This window comes from Geotrypetes seraphini, chromosome 9 (genome assembly GCF_902459505.1).
Source record: "Geotrypetes seraphini chromosome 9, aGeoSer1.1, whole genome shotgun sequence".
In the NCBI taxonomy this organism is placed as follows: domain Eukaryota; kingdom Metazoa; phylum Chordata; class Amphibia; order Gymnophiona; family Dermophiidae; genus Geotrypetes; species Geotrypetes seraphini.
This window is the reverse complement of record NC_047092.1, coordinates 30,781,280-30,800,810: the sequence shown is the minus strand read 5'-3', so window position 1 is coordinate 30,800,810 and position 19,531 is coordinate 30,781,280. Positions and strand designations below refer to the sequence as shown.

General features: G+C 43.7%; 1 protein-coding gene across 3 annotated transcripts in view; it reads right to left on the bottom strand.

Moving 5' to 3' along the window:
* LOC117367063 (protein FAM3C-like) overlaps window positions 1-19,531 on the bottom strand; it is a 109,240-nt gene that overhangs the window by 64,562 nt on the left and 25,147 nt on the right. For all 3 annotated transcript variants that reach the window (XM_033959283.1, XM_033959284.1, XM_033959282.1), the window contains exon 2: window positions 10,380-10,439. In XM_033959283.1, the coding sequence (XP_033815174.1) occupies window positions 10,380-10,392 (13 nt within the window). In that variant the 5' untranslated portion in view covers window positions 10,393-10,439. The remainder of the gene's footprint in view (window positions 1-10,379; window positions 10,440-19,531) is intronic.

The following is a 19,531-nucleotide window of genomic DNA, read 5'->3' as shown; positions in this document are numbered from 1 at the left end:
CACCTGGACCGAGCAGAGGAAGGGAGGCGTGGGAGCGCACTCCGCCCCTTCCCCCACGTTCCACCGCCGAGCCAGTTAAAAGGCTCAGCGGCAACGCGCAGGACAAGGTTTCCTTATTTAATTTAATTACAGTTAAGTTTACTTTTACTCACCGGCCCCGGCAGCCGCACCTGGACCGAGCAGAGGAAGGGAGGCGTGGGAGCGCACTCCGCCCCTTCCCCCACGTTCCACCGCCGAGCCAGTTAAAAGGCTCAGCGGCAACGCGCAGGACAAGGTTTCCTTATTTAATTTAATTACAGTTAAGTTTTCTTTTACTCACTGGCCCCGCAAATCATCATCCTTGGACTTTAGGAACGATCTTAACACAATACAACGACCCAGAGCCGCAAAAGAGGCTAGACCCGCCTCCCATAACCAGAAAGGACCAACCTTCAAGACCTATTTTCCACACAACAGGGAACACAATCACCCCTTGCCAGCACCCTGAACCAGCACAAGACCACATCCCCAATCACCAAAATGAAGTTATCCCAGAAAGCACACACTCATGCCACCCTACTAATAATCCTCCTCATTACCAGTTGGAAAGTAAGAGCAAACAACCTACCCACTCTTCCCACAAGCTCCTATGCAACCAACAGCCAGAACCTCAACAGGAGACCCCTCACAACAGAAAACTCGAACCAACACCCAAGCACTCAATACCCTATCACCATAACATGGAGAAGAAGACCTGCACACCACAAAACCAAAACCCAACATCACCCCAAAACTCTCATCTACCCTGAAACGGAACACAATCAGCAAACAGACATCGCTTCCATAAACTGTGCATATGTAAACATCAGAGCCATAGGACCCAAAACGGACCATATAAAAAACTGGATAACAACAGAAAACCTAGACTGTCTCTTCCTCACAGAAACCTGGCTAACCTCAGACACAGACCCTAGAATAACCGAGGTATGCCCTCAGGGATACAAAATATCAGTGACATGCAGAGAAAAAAAAAGAGGAGGAGGTCTAGCAATAATAACCAAGGATTCCCTTACCCTAAACATACTAGAAAAAACATCCACCCCACAAATGGACTTTCTCGCCTGCCATCTCACAAGCACTACTCTAAATAACTCATTAAACTGCATGCTCTGCTATATAACACCAGGAAACTGGACCACAGCGAGACCGGAATTTGAAAACTTCATTTACCAAAACTCCTTAACTGCGGAATACAACCTTATCCTAGGAGACCTTAACCTTCACCTAGATGACCCAACTTCCACACCAGCAAAAAACTGTCTATCCTTCCTCAATGCCCTGTCATTCCAAATCCTAAACCCACAAACCACACATGAAAAAGGTCATCAACTGGACATTGCAGCGTTCATGACGTATCAACGATCAACCCCAGTAATTCAAACCCCCAAAGGTACCTGGTCCCCATCGCTTTGGTCAGACCACTTCACCTACAACTTCAAAATCAACTGGAACAGGACCAAAACCACATCTCAACCTAACATAAAAAGAACATACACCTCACGCAAATATATCGAACCAACCACCTTCTGGTCAAAAGTAGATGAATCACTCCAAGACCAAGACCCCAAAAACTTCATCTCTCACTGGAAACATATGTCCACCAACATCCTAGATGAATTAACCCCACTACAAACCAAAACCAAAACCAACAGAAGATCAGACCCATGGTTTGACAATGAACTGCTCCAACTCAAGAGACAATGTAGAAGATTAGAAAGAAAATGGAGAAAAACAAACCTAGAACAAACAAAAACTGCTTGGAAAAACATCAACAAACAATATAAACAACTACTAAAAGACAAAAGGAAAACTCATTACTCAAATCTAATAGGCACAGAATTCCAAGACACCAAAAAACTTTTCCAAATCTTAAAAGATCTGACAGACACCAAACCCTACACAACCACAAACAATACCCCACCCCCATCAGCTACCCTCCTAGCTGATCACTTCAAGAACAAAATTATCAATGCCAGAGCCACCCTCGATTCTACCCCATCCCTCCTAAGCATAATCACAACTCACCCCACAGAAAAAGATTCAACCGCAGCAGACAGATCTTGGTCTCAATTCACCAACATACAATGGCCTGAGTTCAATAACCTCTACAAAAAATACAGCCACGCCTCCTGTGACTACAACCACTGCCCCTCATACCTCCTCACCACCTCCAGTGTAAAATTCCGAACACTACTTCTACAATGGATTCAATCCACGCTCACGGATGGCATTTTCCCCACTGCACTCAGCAAAATCATCATCACTCCAATCCAAAAAGATCCAAAAGGACCACCAGACCAACCCTCCAACTTCAGACCTATTGCCTCAATACCGCTATACGTCAAACTTACAGAAGGCCTAGTGGCCAAACAACTCACTAATTATCTGGATGACCATAACATACTCCACCCCACACAATCTGGCTTCAGATCCAATTTCAGCACAGAAACTCTCCTAGCCTCCCTTATGGACACAATCAGACAACACCTCAGCACAGGGAAAAAAATGCTCCTTATACAATTAGACCTAACCGCAGCCTTTGACCTAGTGGATCACAATATCCTTCTGCAAATTTTGGACGCAATAGGTATCTCTGATAAAGTATACGCTTGGTTTGAAGGCTTCCTAAAATCCAGAACCTACAGCGTAAAATCAAACAACGTAAAATCAGAACCTTGGGCAAACCCCTGCGGAGTACCACAGGGTTCCCCACTATCACCCACCCTCTTCAACCTATACACTGCCTCTCTCGGAACACATCTGAACAATCTAGGTATAATTACCTACAGCTACGCGGACGACATTACCATCCTCACACCTTACGATCAACCTAAACCCACCATGCCAAACATCCTACACAGAATACTTAATACAGTTACGATCTGGATGAAAGATCACAAACTTAAACTCAACCCAGACAAAACCAAACTCATCCTATTCGAAAATGACAAAATCCAAACCTCAAAAAATTTAGAAATCAACTCTATCAACTACCCCATCCAAACCACCATAAAACTACTAGGAATGACCTTAGACAGAAGCTGTACCATGCAACCACAAATAAATAATACAATCCAGAAATCCTTCACAATCATGAGAAATTTGAGACAAGTCCGGAAATTTTTTGAAAGAAATCAATTCCAGCTTATAGTACAATCTCTAATCCTAGGACTGCTAGACTATTGCAACATCCTATTCCTCCCATGCCCTGCTACTATGATCAAACAACTTCAAACAATCCAAAACACAGCCTTGAGACTCATCTTCTCATTAAGAAAATTTGACCACATCACAGAAGCTTACATCAACTCACATTGGCTACCAATCCAAGGAAGAATACAATTCAAATTCTACTGCATGCTATTTAAATCCCTAAACGGAGACAGTCCTTCCTACCTGAATAACCGCCTCAACCAAGCATCCACACTCAGACACAGAAAAACGCACTCCCCATTCATACCCCCCCCGATCAATGAAGTAAGAAGATCAAAACTTCACGATGGCCTCCTAGCCACTCAAGCCGCAAAAATGGATACCCGAATTTCCAAACTACTGATGACCACATCAGACTACAAGACATTCAGAAAAGAAATAAAAACAATACTTTTTAAGAATTAGAAATTCAAGATCATTTTAAAATTCTAAATTGTGTCCACAAACCCTGATAAAAATTCAAATGTGTCCCTGAGACTTTTCCAGGATGTTTCTCCTATCCAGAGAAACTCATGTCCTAGAAAAGTCTCCACTTGTATCCAGAAATGTGATTTTTGAAGACCATCTCAATTTTCATTTTCCTAATAGAACAAAATGAATGAAAGTGATAGAAAATTGTTCAATAGAAATGGGGTTTCTCCTTTCCAGGGAAAAGTTTACAAAATTATATAGCAATTCTTTGGCACATCTATAAAAACCTGCATACCATTTACAATATTTGATATGTAGAATAAGTCAATTCTCTGTACAATAAATTTAAAGTTTTAATTATTCCTTAAAATATTTAAAAAATATATTAAAATTTGTCATATGCAGATAGTTGTTCCTGGATTTCTTTAATTCCTGCATTTTGTTTTTTCTCTTCTTTTTGTTATCCTCCTGTTTCCTTTGCTGCCTCCTCTTATTCCTTTTCGCTTCTTACTGAGGCAGAGAAATTGTGTGGCTCTAAACTCTATAGACAATCTATAGACAAATTCAAACATGAGTATAATACCCAAAAGTGGCGTCCTTTTACGCTGCTACGTCCACTCTATAAAACTGTAAAAAGTATAGAGTGTGGTCCACATAGCTACTCTGAAAATCTCAGGTGATGACGCACAATGCACAAAATACTGCACCATCATGTCCTGACGTCCATTCCATTACCGTCCCATAGACATCACCCCCTACTGGCCACGAGCCACTACTGCTCAATTGAAAGGCTTTACAGGACAATGACCATACCCCTGGATCCATTGTCTGCTGGCTGAGAGAGATGGCTTGTACATTTTCCACACCTGCTACATGAACTGCGAAGATCACCTGTGGGTGGATCTCTGCCCAACAAAATAACAACTGGGCCTCCCATCTTAATGGAGCACTTCTGGTGCCTTCTTGCTGGTTGGCATAAGCCACCGCTGTGGCACTGTCTGAGAAAACTCCAACTGCTTTACCTTACATGGATTTCCCCATTGTCTGTAATGCCAGCTGTATGGCTCTCAATTCCAGCCCGTTTATCGACCATTTCCTCTGAAAGGACATCCATCGACATTGACCTGGATAGCCACTGTAATAACCCCCCAGACATAAAGGCTGGCATCTGTCGTATCACCCATGAGGTTATCTGGAAGGGCATGCCCCTCAACAGAGACTCTGGTTGGAGCCACCAATGCAGATTGTGCTGTGCTTCTTCTATCCAGTCCAGCTGAATCTGAAGGGGATCTGTCTGTGGGAACCAGCGAGACAATAGGGTGTCCTGGAGTGGGTGCATTTGAGCCTTTGCCCAAGGAACGACTTCTATAGTTGCTGCCATTGATCCCAGGACCTGGACACAGCACCATGCTGTAGACACTGGCATTGTTAAGAGGTCTGAAATTTTGTCTCCAAATCTTCTGTTTGCTTGGCTGGGAAGAAAAACATAGCCTTTTGTTGCACTGAAACAAATGGTACTAAGTAGCTTTTCCAGAAGTTGATAATCCAGCCCAGATTCTTCAACAGCTTTCTCCACTACTTTTTTTTCCCTTCGACTTGGACAGAGCTCTGATCAATCAATCATCCAAGTATGAATGCACCTGTATTTCCGCATTGCAGAGATACACTGCTACTGGAACCATCACTTTGGTGAACATGCATGGTGAAGAGAACTGGAAATGTCTCCCCAGTACACAAAATCTTAAATATCTCCTATGCTCCAGAAATATGAAGAAAAGCCTCCGTCAAATCTAGTGAGGCTAAGAATTTCCCTGACACTACTGCTGCAATGACTGACTGGAGACCAATCCTGAATCTGAAGTCCGTCAATGCGGCACTGAAAGTGCTGCTGTTCCACATTGAACCAGTCGTCCGAGTCTTTCTTGGGTACTATGATATATATAGAGTATCTACCCAAGCCTGTTTTTCAGGAAGTACATACTCTATGGTTTGAATGTCTAACAGCCTTATTACAATTATTCAGAGTTTGACAGCTTTCTTTGCTCACCTGGCCTTATAGAGTCCATAAACAGATCTGGGAGTGAGTGACAGAATTCAAGCTAGTATCCCTTTTGAATGATGTCCAGCACCCAGCGGTCCAAGCATATCTGCTCCCACGCTGTATCAAAAGATGACAATCTCACACTTATTTATGTAGGCACAGCTATGGACCTGGCATTATTAGATTTCTTGGAGGCTGCTGTGGTGCGCGAACCAAAGAACTTAAGTCGCCTTGCGCTTCTGTATTTCTGTTGAGATCCTTGATACAATCTCTGGGCAGAGGGTCTTCCCGAGTACTGATGAAATAGCCGAAACTTGAAAATTAGATTGACCCAACTCTCTAGGACAGACATGTCAAACTCTGGCCCGCGGACTAAATCTGGGCCATGGTGTAGTAAAATTTGGCCTGCCATACAATTTCAACTTTCCACTTAAGCTGGCCCGCCGGTACAAACACCGCATCAGTAGCCTGCAGAGGATCGCTGGTCGGCCGTAGCGATCCTTGCAGGCTGCCGTAGTCTCAGAAGCACAAACAATCTGCCGCAGTCCCATACATCAGAGGATGGGTGGGAACGTGCTGCGGAGGCCAACTCTAGAGCTTTTGCTGGGCACTCTCTCCCCCAGCGCCCCAATCGTCTCACGCTGGCCCAGCCTGAGCTTCAAGACATGCACACACAAGAGAGAAGGGGGAGAGGGTTGAAACGAGAGAAACTTACTGAGCTGCGAGTCCCGGGAAGGGGTGGGATTTGGCTCAGTGCCGAGGGTTTCGTCTTGTCGGTTTCTTGAAGAAGGTTCAATCCCGAACTCTGTGTTTTTCCCCCTGGCGTTTGTCTAACGCTACTGCTTCACATTGCACCCAGAGCTCTTAGTAAAAACAAACTATCCCAGCATGAATAACTTAACTATGCAAACAAGTCAAGATAGTTTCATCTGTGTTCCTAGCTGACACAAATCATTGTGCTTATGGGACCATCTTTGATACCTTCTATTCAAGCCAAGAAATAAGATATCCTCTTAAAAAGCAATGGCTTTCCTTTAGCACCAGAAACCCAAACTATAGCCATTCTAACAACCATTGAACTGGTGTTAGACAACAAGCGTGAACTAGGACCTAAAAGAGAAAGGAAAAGTCTTTTTTTATTTATGTCTTTCTTATCCTTTTAATATCTAACGGTTGGGATGTCTCAAGATCCGCTCTATGAAGACAAACCAGCTGGCAATTCAGAACCACCAGAATATATAACAAACAAATCACAAATATTAAGCATGGAAAATCAAACCAGTTTGCAGTTCTTGAACAATGAATATCTAGGTACTTAAAGTATTTCCTCCTTCTCAAACTTTCCACTAGTTTCTCCTCCTCTTAGTTTTTAAGCAGTCCAAATGTGCTGCCACATTCTAAAAGAAGCAGATGGTATGCTTAGTTCACTGGGCACTCGCTTAATTGGTATTCAATCTGGATGAAAAGCAATATGTATTTAAACCTCTTAAATGTCTCTGAAGCTGGTAAAACAATGGAATAGAGGAGCAGTCTAATGGTTAGAGCTGTAGGCTGGGAAGTGGGGAAACCCAGTTTAAATTCTACTACTGTCCCTTGTGATAACGGGCAAAGTCACTTCACCCGCTAATGTCTCAAATACAAACTTAGACTGTACACTATCTGCCCTCGTACAACTGCCGCACCTGAATTTAATTCACCTTGAGCTAGTACTGGAGAGATGCAAGCTAAATCCAAATTCTGTTCTGGGAAAAAATATCCCCCCCAAAAACTGAAAAATATTGTTCATATACTTGCCAACAAAAAATGTTAAAAAAGCACCCCCATATATTTTGCTTTACAGCCAAATGTCAACACTTAAATCTTTCAACCTGTTGTTGATAGTGTAAAAAGGCCAAGACACACTACAACGATTAAGCAAGAATTACCATATTTTCACGCACATAACGTGCATACGTGTATAACGTGCCCACGCGTATAGCACGCAGGAACAAGACATTTACGTAAAAAAATTTCGTTATAACGCACCCATGCGTATACCGCGCATGCTCCTGCCACCCCAATTTGAGTTCGACCGGGCGAATAGGGGCCCACTAACCAAACCAGTACAAGGATTAACAAAGACCCAGGATGAATGGAAAGACCGGTCGACTTCGGTCTACAGAACTAAGGGCTAAAGGAATAAAAGACTCCCTATTACAATTATTCCCTACACCTTTTTCCTCTGTGGGCTATAGTTGACAGGTCTTTCTATTCATCCCGGGTCTTTAATTCCTCTTTTGGTTTGGTTGGTCGTCCGACTCCATGAATGTATCACCCCGATTCACCTGGTCGAACTCAAATTGACCCTCCCCAGGAGGTTAAGCCTATAAAGATCATTAGTGCTGCATGTAGAACCCACATTTCTAAAACGCCATAATGCCAGGAATGAGACGAAAGTCATATACAGCGGACTTTAAGCTTAAAGTCGTTGCGAATGCTGAGGAAATAGGCAACCGGGCAGCAGCGAGAGAGTTCAATATTGGAGAAGCATCGGTGCGTGAATGGAGAAAAGATAAGAAGGAACTGAAGAGATGCAATCCGCTAAAACAGGCATGTCGTGGCGCCAAACCAAAATGGCCTCAGCTGGAGGATGACTTGAAGCAGTGGATTCTGGGGAGAAGGGAGCAAAATCAATCAGTCTCTACCGTTGCAATTCAGATGAAGGCAAAACTACTTGCCAATGGAAGAGGAATACCCTGCTTCAAAGCAGGCTTCACATGGATCTCGAAATTTATGAAAAGGAACGGACTATCGGTTCGAATGAGAACAACTGTTGGCCAGCGACTTCTGGATGATTGGCTGCAAAAACTGATCGAATTCCGTGGCTTTATCGCCAAAGAAATTTCTGAACTTGCCATCACTGCAAAGGACGTCATCGACATGGATGAAATTCCAATGGCATTCGACATTCCAGCAACAAGAACCGTAGCCCCCACAGATACTAAATCTGTTGCCATCACCACGGCATCAAAGAGCGTGTTTACAGTAGTTCTTGGTTGCTCAGCTAGCGGGGTTAAGTTCAAGCCCATGGTCATTTTCAAAAGGGTCACTATGCCCTGTGAAAAACTGCCCAGGTGCACTGCAACAAGAAGGGATGGATGGACTGCGACGTGATGAGATTGTGGGTTGATAAATGCTTTAGGGAAAGACAGGGTGGATTTTTTTCAAAAAATTCCTTGTTAATTTTTGATGCCGTGGCTGCCCACAAAGAAAAAAATGTTCAGGCCTACATTAATTCTAATGCTGCCCACATCGCTGTGATACCTGGAGGCCTGACGTGTAAGCTGCAGCCACTAGACATCGCAGTGAATCATCCATTCAAGACTTTTGTTAGAAGGGAGTGGGAGGAGTGGATGCAGAGCGGCACGCACGAGTACACACCCGCGGGGCAGCTGAATCGGGCAACTTTCACAGAAGTCTGCAAGTGGGTGGCTTCAGCATGGGATAAAATAACACCTGATACTATTCGAAACGGATTTAGAAAAGCGGGCATTCTTTATGACACTAATCATGCAGCGGAAGGAGGTAACGACACGGATATCAGCGATGATGATGATGACGACGATAATTATATCACTTCGGAAATAAACAAGGATCGTCTGTAGGCCGTGCTGACTGTATTTAATGACAATGATGAATATTCGGATTTTGATGGATTCAAAGATTCAGATGACTGTGATGATGATGACTGAATAAAACAATAAACTTTTTTTTATTTACAACTTTAATTAACTATTTAGATGTTTTTTGTCCTCGATATTTTGTTTGATCTAGATTAAATTTTATAGTTTATGAGAATGAACATGTGATTTGTGTTTTTTATGCTGAATTTATACTCACTAACTCGAGAGCTCTTTCTTATACATATTCTTTGTTCCAACATGGCATCGAGGAGTCCAGGAAGCGCCCTCAGCTCCACCGGCGGGGACTGGGAAGGGCTGAAATTACCCATATGGCAGGGGCGCCATTATCGGGGCGGCAAATGCCTTCTCTGCCGTATGGGTGTCGCCGAATGTGGTATCAGCAATGTAAAATAAAATGTATAACGCGCTCACGGATATTACGCGCATGGTTATTCCGCGGTTTGTAAAATATTGTATAGTGCACGCGTTATATGCGTGAAAATATGGTATGTAAGGGTATCTCAGCTTTACCTTTTGGAGGCTTGAGGCCTGACTTAGGCCATGAACCATCTTTTCTCTCCTGGGGCATTATGGACTTGTTTACAAGATGTGTGTGCACAGCCGAGGTCATCTACCAGCTCCAGGCCCCTCTTACTGTGTGAAGATGTGTAGGAGAGTGTGCTTTGCAAGGCTATACTATGAACTATGTCTTGTGCTCTTATCTTGGCAAGACACGCTGTCTGACCGGTGGATTCTGCAAGAAGCCTATTCATTATTCTTAAGTATCTGACAGTACCCTTTGGACAGGTCCTGATTGGTGCTGCTTCCCCTAGATACAAGTCCAAGATAATTTCTGTATCGAGATTGCCAGGTAACTTTATAGTTCCTTATTCTGTAATTATATTCTAATTGGGGTAGACCTCACAATGTACAGAAAACTTTTAACACACAATCACACAGTGAAGTCATATTTCACTGTTATAATTTAAATAGTTGAATGTCAAAAGCCTTACCAGCGATTTTCATGTTTACACTTCACTGACAGCAGCACTGCATTAAAGCCAGCAACAAACCTAAATAAATGGGAAAAAGTATTAGGAGGAGCAAGTGGTTCAGCAAGACACACTCTTTTTTAAGGTTTGGAAACACAAAAAAATAGTCAGATGGAGCAAGATCTGGTGAGTAGGGTGGATCGTCCATGCACTGAAATCCCAACTGCATCAATACATCCATCGCTTTGCCAGTCTTGGGAGCTAGGTGCATTGTCTTGCAAAAAAAAAGAACTCCTCTCCTTTTTTTAAAAAATATCTTTATTCATTTTAAAGCCATAAATAAGTGCAACAAATTATACAATCATAACACACTATAAAAGCACTTAGATTCAACCAAAATTGTAGTCTATGACAAATAGATATATCACCCTCCCATATTTACATTCAAAAATTGCACTCAAATGAAAGAATTAAAAAATTTTTCCAAACCCTTTCCCACCCACCCACCCACATGCATGACCAAAGGGCAAAGTCAACAATCACTCTTTGCAAAATTTTGTCAATGGCTCCCAAATCCTCTGAAACTTCTTATAATGTTCCTGTTATATAGCCATATTATGTTCAATTTTAAAGATGTGACACAGGACTCCCACCAAAAAGTACAGTTTAAGCGATCCCAGTTTTTCCAATTCCTTAAAATAAGCTGTCATAATAAAGAGAAGTTTGTTATTGTGAGATGATATTTGGCTTTTCACTCTCAAAGTGCCAAGTGCCACTGGATTTCATTACTTTGTTCACCTGATCCCAAATGGATCTCCAAAACCGAAGTATCAAGGGACAATAAAATAATAAATGCATTCACAGGTTCAAGATGACAGAGCCAACATCTATTAGACTTGGAACTATATAATTTCTGTAATCTAACCGGAGTCCAAAATGCTCAATGTAACAAAAAGAACCATGTTTGTCTCATAGATGCAGACACCGTACATCTCAACCTCCAAGTTCAAATTCGTGGCCATTGAGACGCAGTAATCTGATGCTTTATCTCAATACTCCAAATGTCACGCAGACCAGTCTTTGGTTTCTTATTCAAAAATCCAGATATTAATTTATACCACTGAGCGGCCTAGTGACCCAGGAAATCCGTCTGGAAGCACAGGAGCGGCAAATTATACTGAGTTTTAAGATTTTTCCAATCAGGAACCCCTCCTGAATGGCCTGCTTCAACTGCAACCATCTATAACTTTGAGATTTAGCAATACCAAATGTTTGTTGTAGTCAAGAAAAATCAAGCAGCATTCCGTCTAATACTACTACATCATGTAGAGCAGTGTTCTTCAACCTTTTTACACCCGTGGACCGGCAGAAATAAAAGAATTATTTTGTGGACCGGCAAACTACTAAGACCGAAATAAAAAAACAACACATTTTCGCCCCATCTCCGCAAGCTTGGTCCCCACAAACCATCTGATTCCATCTGCACAAGCCTCAGTTATGATTTTATATTGAACATATTTTATTAAAGTATAAAAAGAAACAATATTCTGTACAATTGTCATTTTATAAATATAAATATTCAGAGCAAGGACCAACAAAACCCCTGTCTCCCCTCCCCTTCACATATATCCCCTCTACTATCAAGAAAACTGAACAAGCCAAATTATTACAGAATGCTACACAGAAATATCATGCTAACAGAATACTGCAGTCACACATGATAGGAATAGTGTTAGGCTTTGCAGTCCCCAGTTATGTCTCTAGCAGGATATATATTTCAAATCTGATATATTGTAATGACAAAATAGAAATAAAATGATTTTTTTTCTACCTTTTGTGGTCTCTGCTTTCATCTTCTTTCCACTCTTCCTTCCAGCGTCTGCCCATTCCATCCACTGTCTGGCCTCTCCCCCTTCCATATGTATCTAACTTCTTTCTATGCCCCTCTCCCCTTTCCATCCAGCCTGTGCCTCCTCTCTCCTTTTTACATCATTCATTCCAGCTTCACTGCTTTCTTCATTTTTATCTCTCCTACACCAGATCTAGCATCTTTATCCCTCTCTCATTTCTCTGCTGACCCCCTTTCCAGTATCAATCTCTCTCTACTTTCTCATTCCTGTCTCTCCCCTTTCTCTCCTCTAATCTCCCTGCCAGCTGTTTCCTTCCTTTTTTCCATATCCCTTCCCTCCTTCTCCCTATCCAACAGTAGCTCTCTTCCCATCCCTTTCCCTCTTCCTCTCCCAGCAGCATCTCTCTTTCTACCTCTCTCCAGGTGCAGTAGCAGCTCTCCCTTTATCCAGCAGCTTCCCAGCCTCCAACAGTGGCTTCCTCTCCTTCCAGCAGCTCTCAGTACTTGCCTGCAGTAGTGATTTCCTTAGGCAGCCTTGGGTCCATTGCCGCCTCTGAGGAAAGGGGAAGTTGCCAAAGGGAATCACTGCCCTGGTAAGTACAGAGCTGCTAGGCTTTCCCCAGCCAAATAAATTTTGTGAGAATACTATTTAATTTCATGTAAAAGGACCTATGAAAAAACACTGGTAACATACCCATTTGATAACAAACCACAAGCAAAATCATCATCTTAACTGTTGGACTCTCCCCCACCAAGATAAATGTAAGGGGTTCCATTGTTCACACATTTCCGTGACCTTTAGCAATAAAGACTTTTCATTTAATTTAATCGTTTCTTCCAACATTTTATAAATTCAAATTCCTAAGTATTTTATGCCCTCTTCCTTCCAAAGTAAAAGGAATAAATCAAACAATCTTTTTTGAAATGTACATTAAGCGGAAGAATTATTTATTTTACTAGTGTTTAAGCCCGTTACATTAACGGGTGCTAGAAAGCAGCCCCCTTTCCCTCTCCCCCTCCAGTTCCTCCCTAACTGTCTCTCCGTGGCCCCCTTTCTGTCTTCCCCCCCTAAGCAAAACGATCTGCCTCCCAGCACACCCCTTCCCCCGAAGCAGCCCCCTTTCCCTCTACCCCTCCAATTCCTCCCTGACTGTCTCTTTGTGGCCCCCCCCATTTTGTCTCCCCCCCAAGCAAAGCTATCTACCTCCCAGCACACCCCTCCCCCAAAGCAGACCCCTTTCCCTCTGCCCCTCCAGTTCCTCCCTGACTGTCTCTCCTTGGCCCCCCTTCTGTCTCCCTCCCCCAAGCAAAGCTGTCTGCCTCCAAGCACACCCCTCCCCCAAAGAAGGCCCCTTTCCCTCTCCCGCTCCAGTTCCTCCCTGTCTCTCCGTGGCCCCCCTTCTGTCTTCCCCCCCAAGCACAGCTGTCTGCCTCCAAGCACACCCCTCCCCCAAAGCAGGCCCCTTTCCCTCTCCAGTTCCTCCCTGTCTCTCCGTGGCCCCCCTTCTGTCTTCCCCCCTAAGCAAAACGATCTGCCTTCCAGCACACCCCTCCCCCCGAAGCAGCCCCCTTTCCCCTCCTGTGAGAATGTTTACCTGCATGGGCCACCTGCAGCACCCTCCAGCCGTTCCTCTGAGCTGAAACTCCTTCACTCGCCTCCGGCCTACACTTTTTTGAAGATGCGCACCATCCCCGCGGTCTGGCCAGCTCCCCTAGTCCCTTGCCACCGCCACAGTCACCCCTTTCCCTTCCTGCGGTCGACAAACCTCTTGGCTCCAGCAGCGGCCGCATCATTGTAAACATGCTGCTTCGCGGCCTCTACTGCCCCAATTTGCTCTGCCGCGTCTCTGATGATGTCATCAGGGACACGGAAGAGCAAATCAAGGCAGTAGAGGCCGCGAAGCAGCGTGCTTACAGTGCTGCGGCCGCTGCTGGAGCCAAGAGGTTTGTCGACCGCGGGAAGGGAAGGGGGTGGCAGTGGTGGCAAGGGACTAAGGGAGCCGGCCAAACCGCGAGAAGGGAAAATCGGGTGGGAGGCTCAACGGGGATGGGGGGGGAGGGACGAAGACGAACTGAAAAGAACCCTAGGCACGCATGCGCACTCCTGCAATGCCACGGACCTACATCTCACAGATCAGGGAAAACAGAAGCACGCAGTTGAGTGCGCATGCGCTTTATTATATGGGATTTATTATAGCGTTTTATTATATGGGATATCCTGAAGATTTTCCAAATCTTTCAATCAAATCTTGTAAATGTGGAATGGTTGTTTCTGGATTCCTCAAATGAAACAATATGTCATCTGCATAAGAATAGACCTTGTATTCTCGACCTGCGCAAGGAACACCCTGGATCTCCTTTGTCTGTTGTATAGCCAATAACAAGGGTTCCAAAACAATATCAAACTGCAAATGAGATAACGGACATCCTTGTCTAACTCCCCTCTCCAGACAAAAACTTTCTGAAAAAGTATTATTAATATATAATCTGGCAGAAGGGTAACTATACAAGGTTTGAATCGTTTGTATAAATCCAGAACCAATACCAAACCAATCCATTGCTTGATACATAAAGGTCCATTCAACCCAATCAAAGGCCTTCTCTGCATCCAAGGATATAGAGAAGGCCAGATCATCCATGGCTTTTGTTAAATTTAACAAGTGAAAAGCCAGCCTGGTGTTTGAAGAATGCCTTTGAGCAACGAACCCTGTTTGGTGCATACCAATAATATAAGGGAGAGCCTTGACCAACACAAAGCCAATAACTTAGCCAAAAGTTTACCATCTACATTTATCAAAGAAATAGGCCTGTAATTTGAAACCAACATAGGATCTTTATTTGGCTTTGGCAAAACAATAGTTAACGATTCTGCCATAGTACGTAATGCAACCTTTAGTCAGTTGAACCCGATATAGATTTAATAGATGAGGTAATAAGGTATTTTGAAATGATCTGTAAAACTCTAGAGTGAAACCATCACCACCTGAAGCGGATCCAACTCTAGGGGACTTCAATGCTGCTTGTAATTCTTTCATTGATATAGGCGCATCCAGAGTTCCTTTTATATGCTCAGGAATTTTAGGCCCCTTAATTAACTCCAAAAAATTTAAACCCTTAAGTTCTTTATTTGAATAAAGCTCGGAAGAATACAAAGCTTTATAATATTTCAAAAATTGTTTTAAGATAATTCTATTTGAGAATGAGTTTCCCCATTCTCATCTGTGATAGCCACAATTTTTACTTTCCTTTTTTTTAGCTTTAAGGTAATTAGCTAATACTCTTCCCACCTTATTTGAGTTTCCATAATACAGAGCCTGCTGAGAGAACTCTTTCCTAGCCATTTGAGATGAAATCTCGTTGTATTTATATTTAGCTTTTAAGAAGACCTGTAAAGTAGTTTGGTCCCATTTCAAGGCTAATTGTGATTCCAAGTCTTTAATATTTTGATCCCAAATTTGAAAATTATTTAATTGAGTTGTTTCCTGATGTGTGCCGAATACGAGATTTAAAAGTATCTCATAGTATCTTTAAAAGCATCTCATAAGGTTTCTAAACAGATATCATCTGAGACATTAAGTTGAAAATATTCAGTAATTTTTGATTGAAATTGTTCAATGAAGTTGGAATCTACAAGCAATGTATTATTGAATCTCCAGACAGGCCTGCTGTAATCTTGTTCCTCCATTTTCAATTCAATCCAAATTCCACCATGATCTGCCAAAATGATTGAATCTATGGCGGTCTTTGTAATCTGATACATTAAATGATCTGATACAAATATATAGTCTATTCTGGAAAATGATTTATATACCTGGGAGCAGAAAGAAAAGTCCTGATCATTAAAATGAAGAATCCGCCATAAATCCTTTAAACCACAGGAATGTACCAAGTTATCTAGCCCTAATGATTTTAGTATTTTACTAGGTTTTTTTTATCCAATATCAGATCCATAACTGCATTAAAGTCCCCCGCCACCACTAAATTCAAAGCAGCCAGTGGCAGAATCAACTGTTGAAGAGTTTTAAAAAATATATTTTGATTTGAATTAGGTGTGTAAACATTAACAAGCCTCAGAGTATCTTTCCCAAACCAGTACCCATCTCCCTGTGGGATCCACAGAACTCAATATGAAAGTAGCTTAACATTTTCTACTAACTAAGATGGCCACTCCAACTTTTTTCCCTATAGCGGGAGTAAAAAAACAATGCTTAACCCATCCACCCTCTAGCTTTTTTTCTTCCATGGCATTCAAATGGGTTTCCTGTATATAGTATGTATCCGTATTTCGTTTTTTTAAGAAGTGTTTTTTTCCTCTTAAGGCCATTGACATTTAGAGAAAATATTTTCAGAACCATTTTGCCATTATAAAAAGGTAATGGAACCACAAAACATAGACCTTAATTCCATTTATACCTAATAATATCACCCTTTAATCAATACACGTCAACACCCCTACCATAAAATCATCCCGACCCCCCCCCCAAAATCATATGACAACTTGAAAGCAGACATTTAGACAAGCAACCTAAAAAAAAACCCAGGCATCCTAAATATTTCCCCCTAAAAATTATCTTTAACATCCACCCCAGAATACAAAAATAATGTATTAAAAACTTGATTATTATATGTAATAAATAAATAAAAAGGATTCTAAAATGATTCTTAAACAACCACAATTAAGACTAATGAATAATATTAATGTTATAATGAATTTCATGAATATAAGAAATTTAGAGTTATCTAACTAACCTAAATTACATAACTCCCATGTCCAATCAATATTCATGTAATAATAATTAAAAGACCCTAACAGATAAAAGACTAATTTTGTTACCTAACATACATAGAATCATAAATATATCTACAAAATAAGTGAACAGTATATTAGACTTTTCATATATTTCTTATTAATACAAAAAAACCCCACAATCAGTCCAAAACAAGCATGTAGCATACCCAAAATTGAATCTCTCCCCTCCCCCAGTTAACTAGTCAAGCTATTAATTTGATACCAACCAACTGAAAAAGACAAAGACAACCCACTGCTTGAATGTTAAGCTTCATATGGGAATATAAAGTCAAGACCCCCATCCCTCCAAAAAAAAAGAAGGAAAAATGGTTGACTTGAATATAAGATGGGAGCTTAATATTTAAGTGCCCTGCCGAGATCTGCACCAAGTGCCCACTCTCTCCCCTGCCAAGCTCTGCACCCAGCCCCCCTCACTCCCTGCCAGGCTCTACACCCTATCCCCCCTTCCATTCGAGACCGCTGGTTGATTGGGTGCTGTGAGTTCTCACGAGTCATGCTGGTCAGCAGTGTTGCAATATTTGGCAGCTCTTTTGGTCCCCACTCAAAAATTAGTGAAGGCCAATGCTGTAAGGACTTTGGCCCTGATTCTCCAAAGTGCATCCCGATTTTAGGCGTCCTACAGCTGTCTAATCAGCTAATCGGGATGCACGTTTTTTTTAAAAAAAATGCTCCCCAGGCAAGCCTGAAGGCGCCTCCGGGAGCCTAGGGAGACCCGCAAGATGCCTAAGCTCGTCTAAGGGCCTTAGGCTGAACCTAGGCAGCCCTACGCATCTCCCTAGTAGAGGAGAAGCTTAAAATGTAGGCCAGCAAAATGCAAAAAGACGCGGCCGCTATACTTATCGCGGCAAGGGATCTCTCTGCCGCTATAAGTATAGCGGGCCGCGGCCCCCTGACCAGGAGGGTGCCCAAACCCTCTGCCCGAAGACGCCCCCCCCCCCGACACTACCGACCGCCCCCCCCCGACATTACCGATCTCCCCCCCCCGATAATATCGATAGCTGGCAGGAGGGTGCCCAATCCCTCCTGCCCGAAGACGCACCCCCCCGACACTACTGACTGCCCCCCCGACATTACCGATCTCCCCCCCGACAATATCGATAGCTGGCAGGAGGGTGCCCAATCCCTCCTGCCCGAAGACGCACCCCCCCCACTACCGACCGCCCCCCCGACACTACCGACCGCCCCCCGACACTATCGACCGCCCCCCCCCCGACATTACCGATCTCCCCCCCCCCGACAATATCGATAGCTGGCAGGAGGGTGCCCAATCCCTCCTGCCCAAAGACGCACCCCCCCCCGGCGCTAACAACCCCCAAACCTCCACTCCACCAAACCTGTTCTTAGATGGGTCTTGCACGTCTTGAGCCGGCAGACACGCCTCGTTGAAATGAAGCGGGCCCGCCCCTTCCCGGCCCATCCCGCCGAAGCCTAAGGCCTGATTGGCCCAGGCTCTAGAAGCCTGGACCAATCAGGCCTTAGGCATAGCGGGTCCGCCCATCCCCACTAAGTCTAAGGTCTGATTGGCCAATCAGGCCTTAGATTAAGTCTAAGGTCTGTTTGGCCAATCAGGCCTTAGATTAAGTGGGGATGAGCGGACCCGCTATGCCTAAGGTCTGATTGGTCCAGGCTTCTAGAGCCTGGGCCAATCAGGCCTTAGGCTTCGGCGGGATGGGCCGGGAAGGGGCGGGCCCGCTTCATTTCGACGAGGCGTGCCTGCCGGCTCAAGACATGCAAGACCCATCTAAGAACAGGTTTGGTGGAGTGGAGGTTTGGGGGTTGTTAGCGCCGGGGGGGGGTGCGTCTTCGGGCAGGAGGGATTGGGCACCCTCCTGCCAGCTATCGATATTGTCGGGGGGGGGAGATCGGTAATGTCGGGGGGGCGGTCGGTAGTGGGGGGGGTGCATCTTCGGGCAGAGGGTTTGGGCACCCTCCTGGTCAGGGGGCCGCGGCCCGCTATACTTATAGCGGCAGAGAGATCCCTTGCGATAAGTGTAGCGGGCCGTGTTTAATCTAACCTGTTTCTCTAACCCGCGTCTGTAACATGGACGCCGGTTACAGAATCGGGGTTTAGTTTAGGCCGATTCTGAATAGGACGCCTCTCCCGGGCGTCCTATTCAGAATCAGGGCCTAGGTGTCTTGCGGGCCTCGCCTTCAATATAGGCGGCCTGCCTGGGGAGCATTTTTTTAAAAAAACGTGCATCCCGATTGGCTGATTAGACAGCTGTAGGACGCCTACAGCTGCCTAAAATCGGGACGCACTTTTAGAGAATCAGGCCCTTTATGTATATCCTGCTTGTCCTCAGAGAAAAGCGTTTTCCTTTGCCAAGCAATAAGAGGGATATTTTCAAATCTTCTTGTGCGAGTAAACATGTCTTTATATACATGAAAAAGGTCGTTTGCAAATTGCTTGCCCCGCTGTCTTCATGAGTTTACAAAGCATGGGTTAGGCCAGAGGAGGAAAAATATGAATTTTTGAAATCCCTTGGGTCCACATTTTGAAAGCAGCTTCCACAA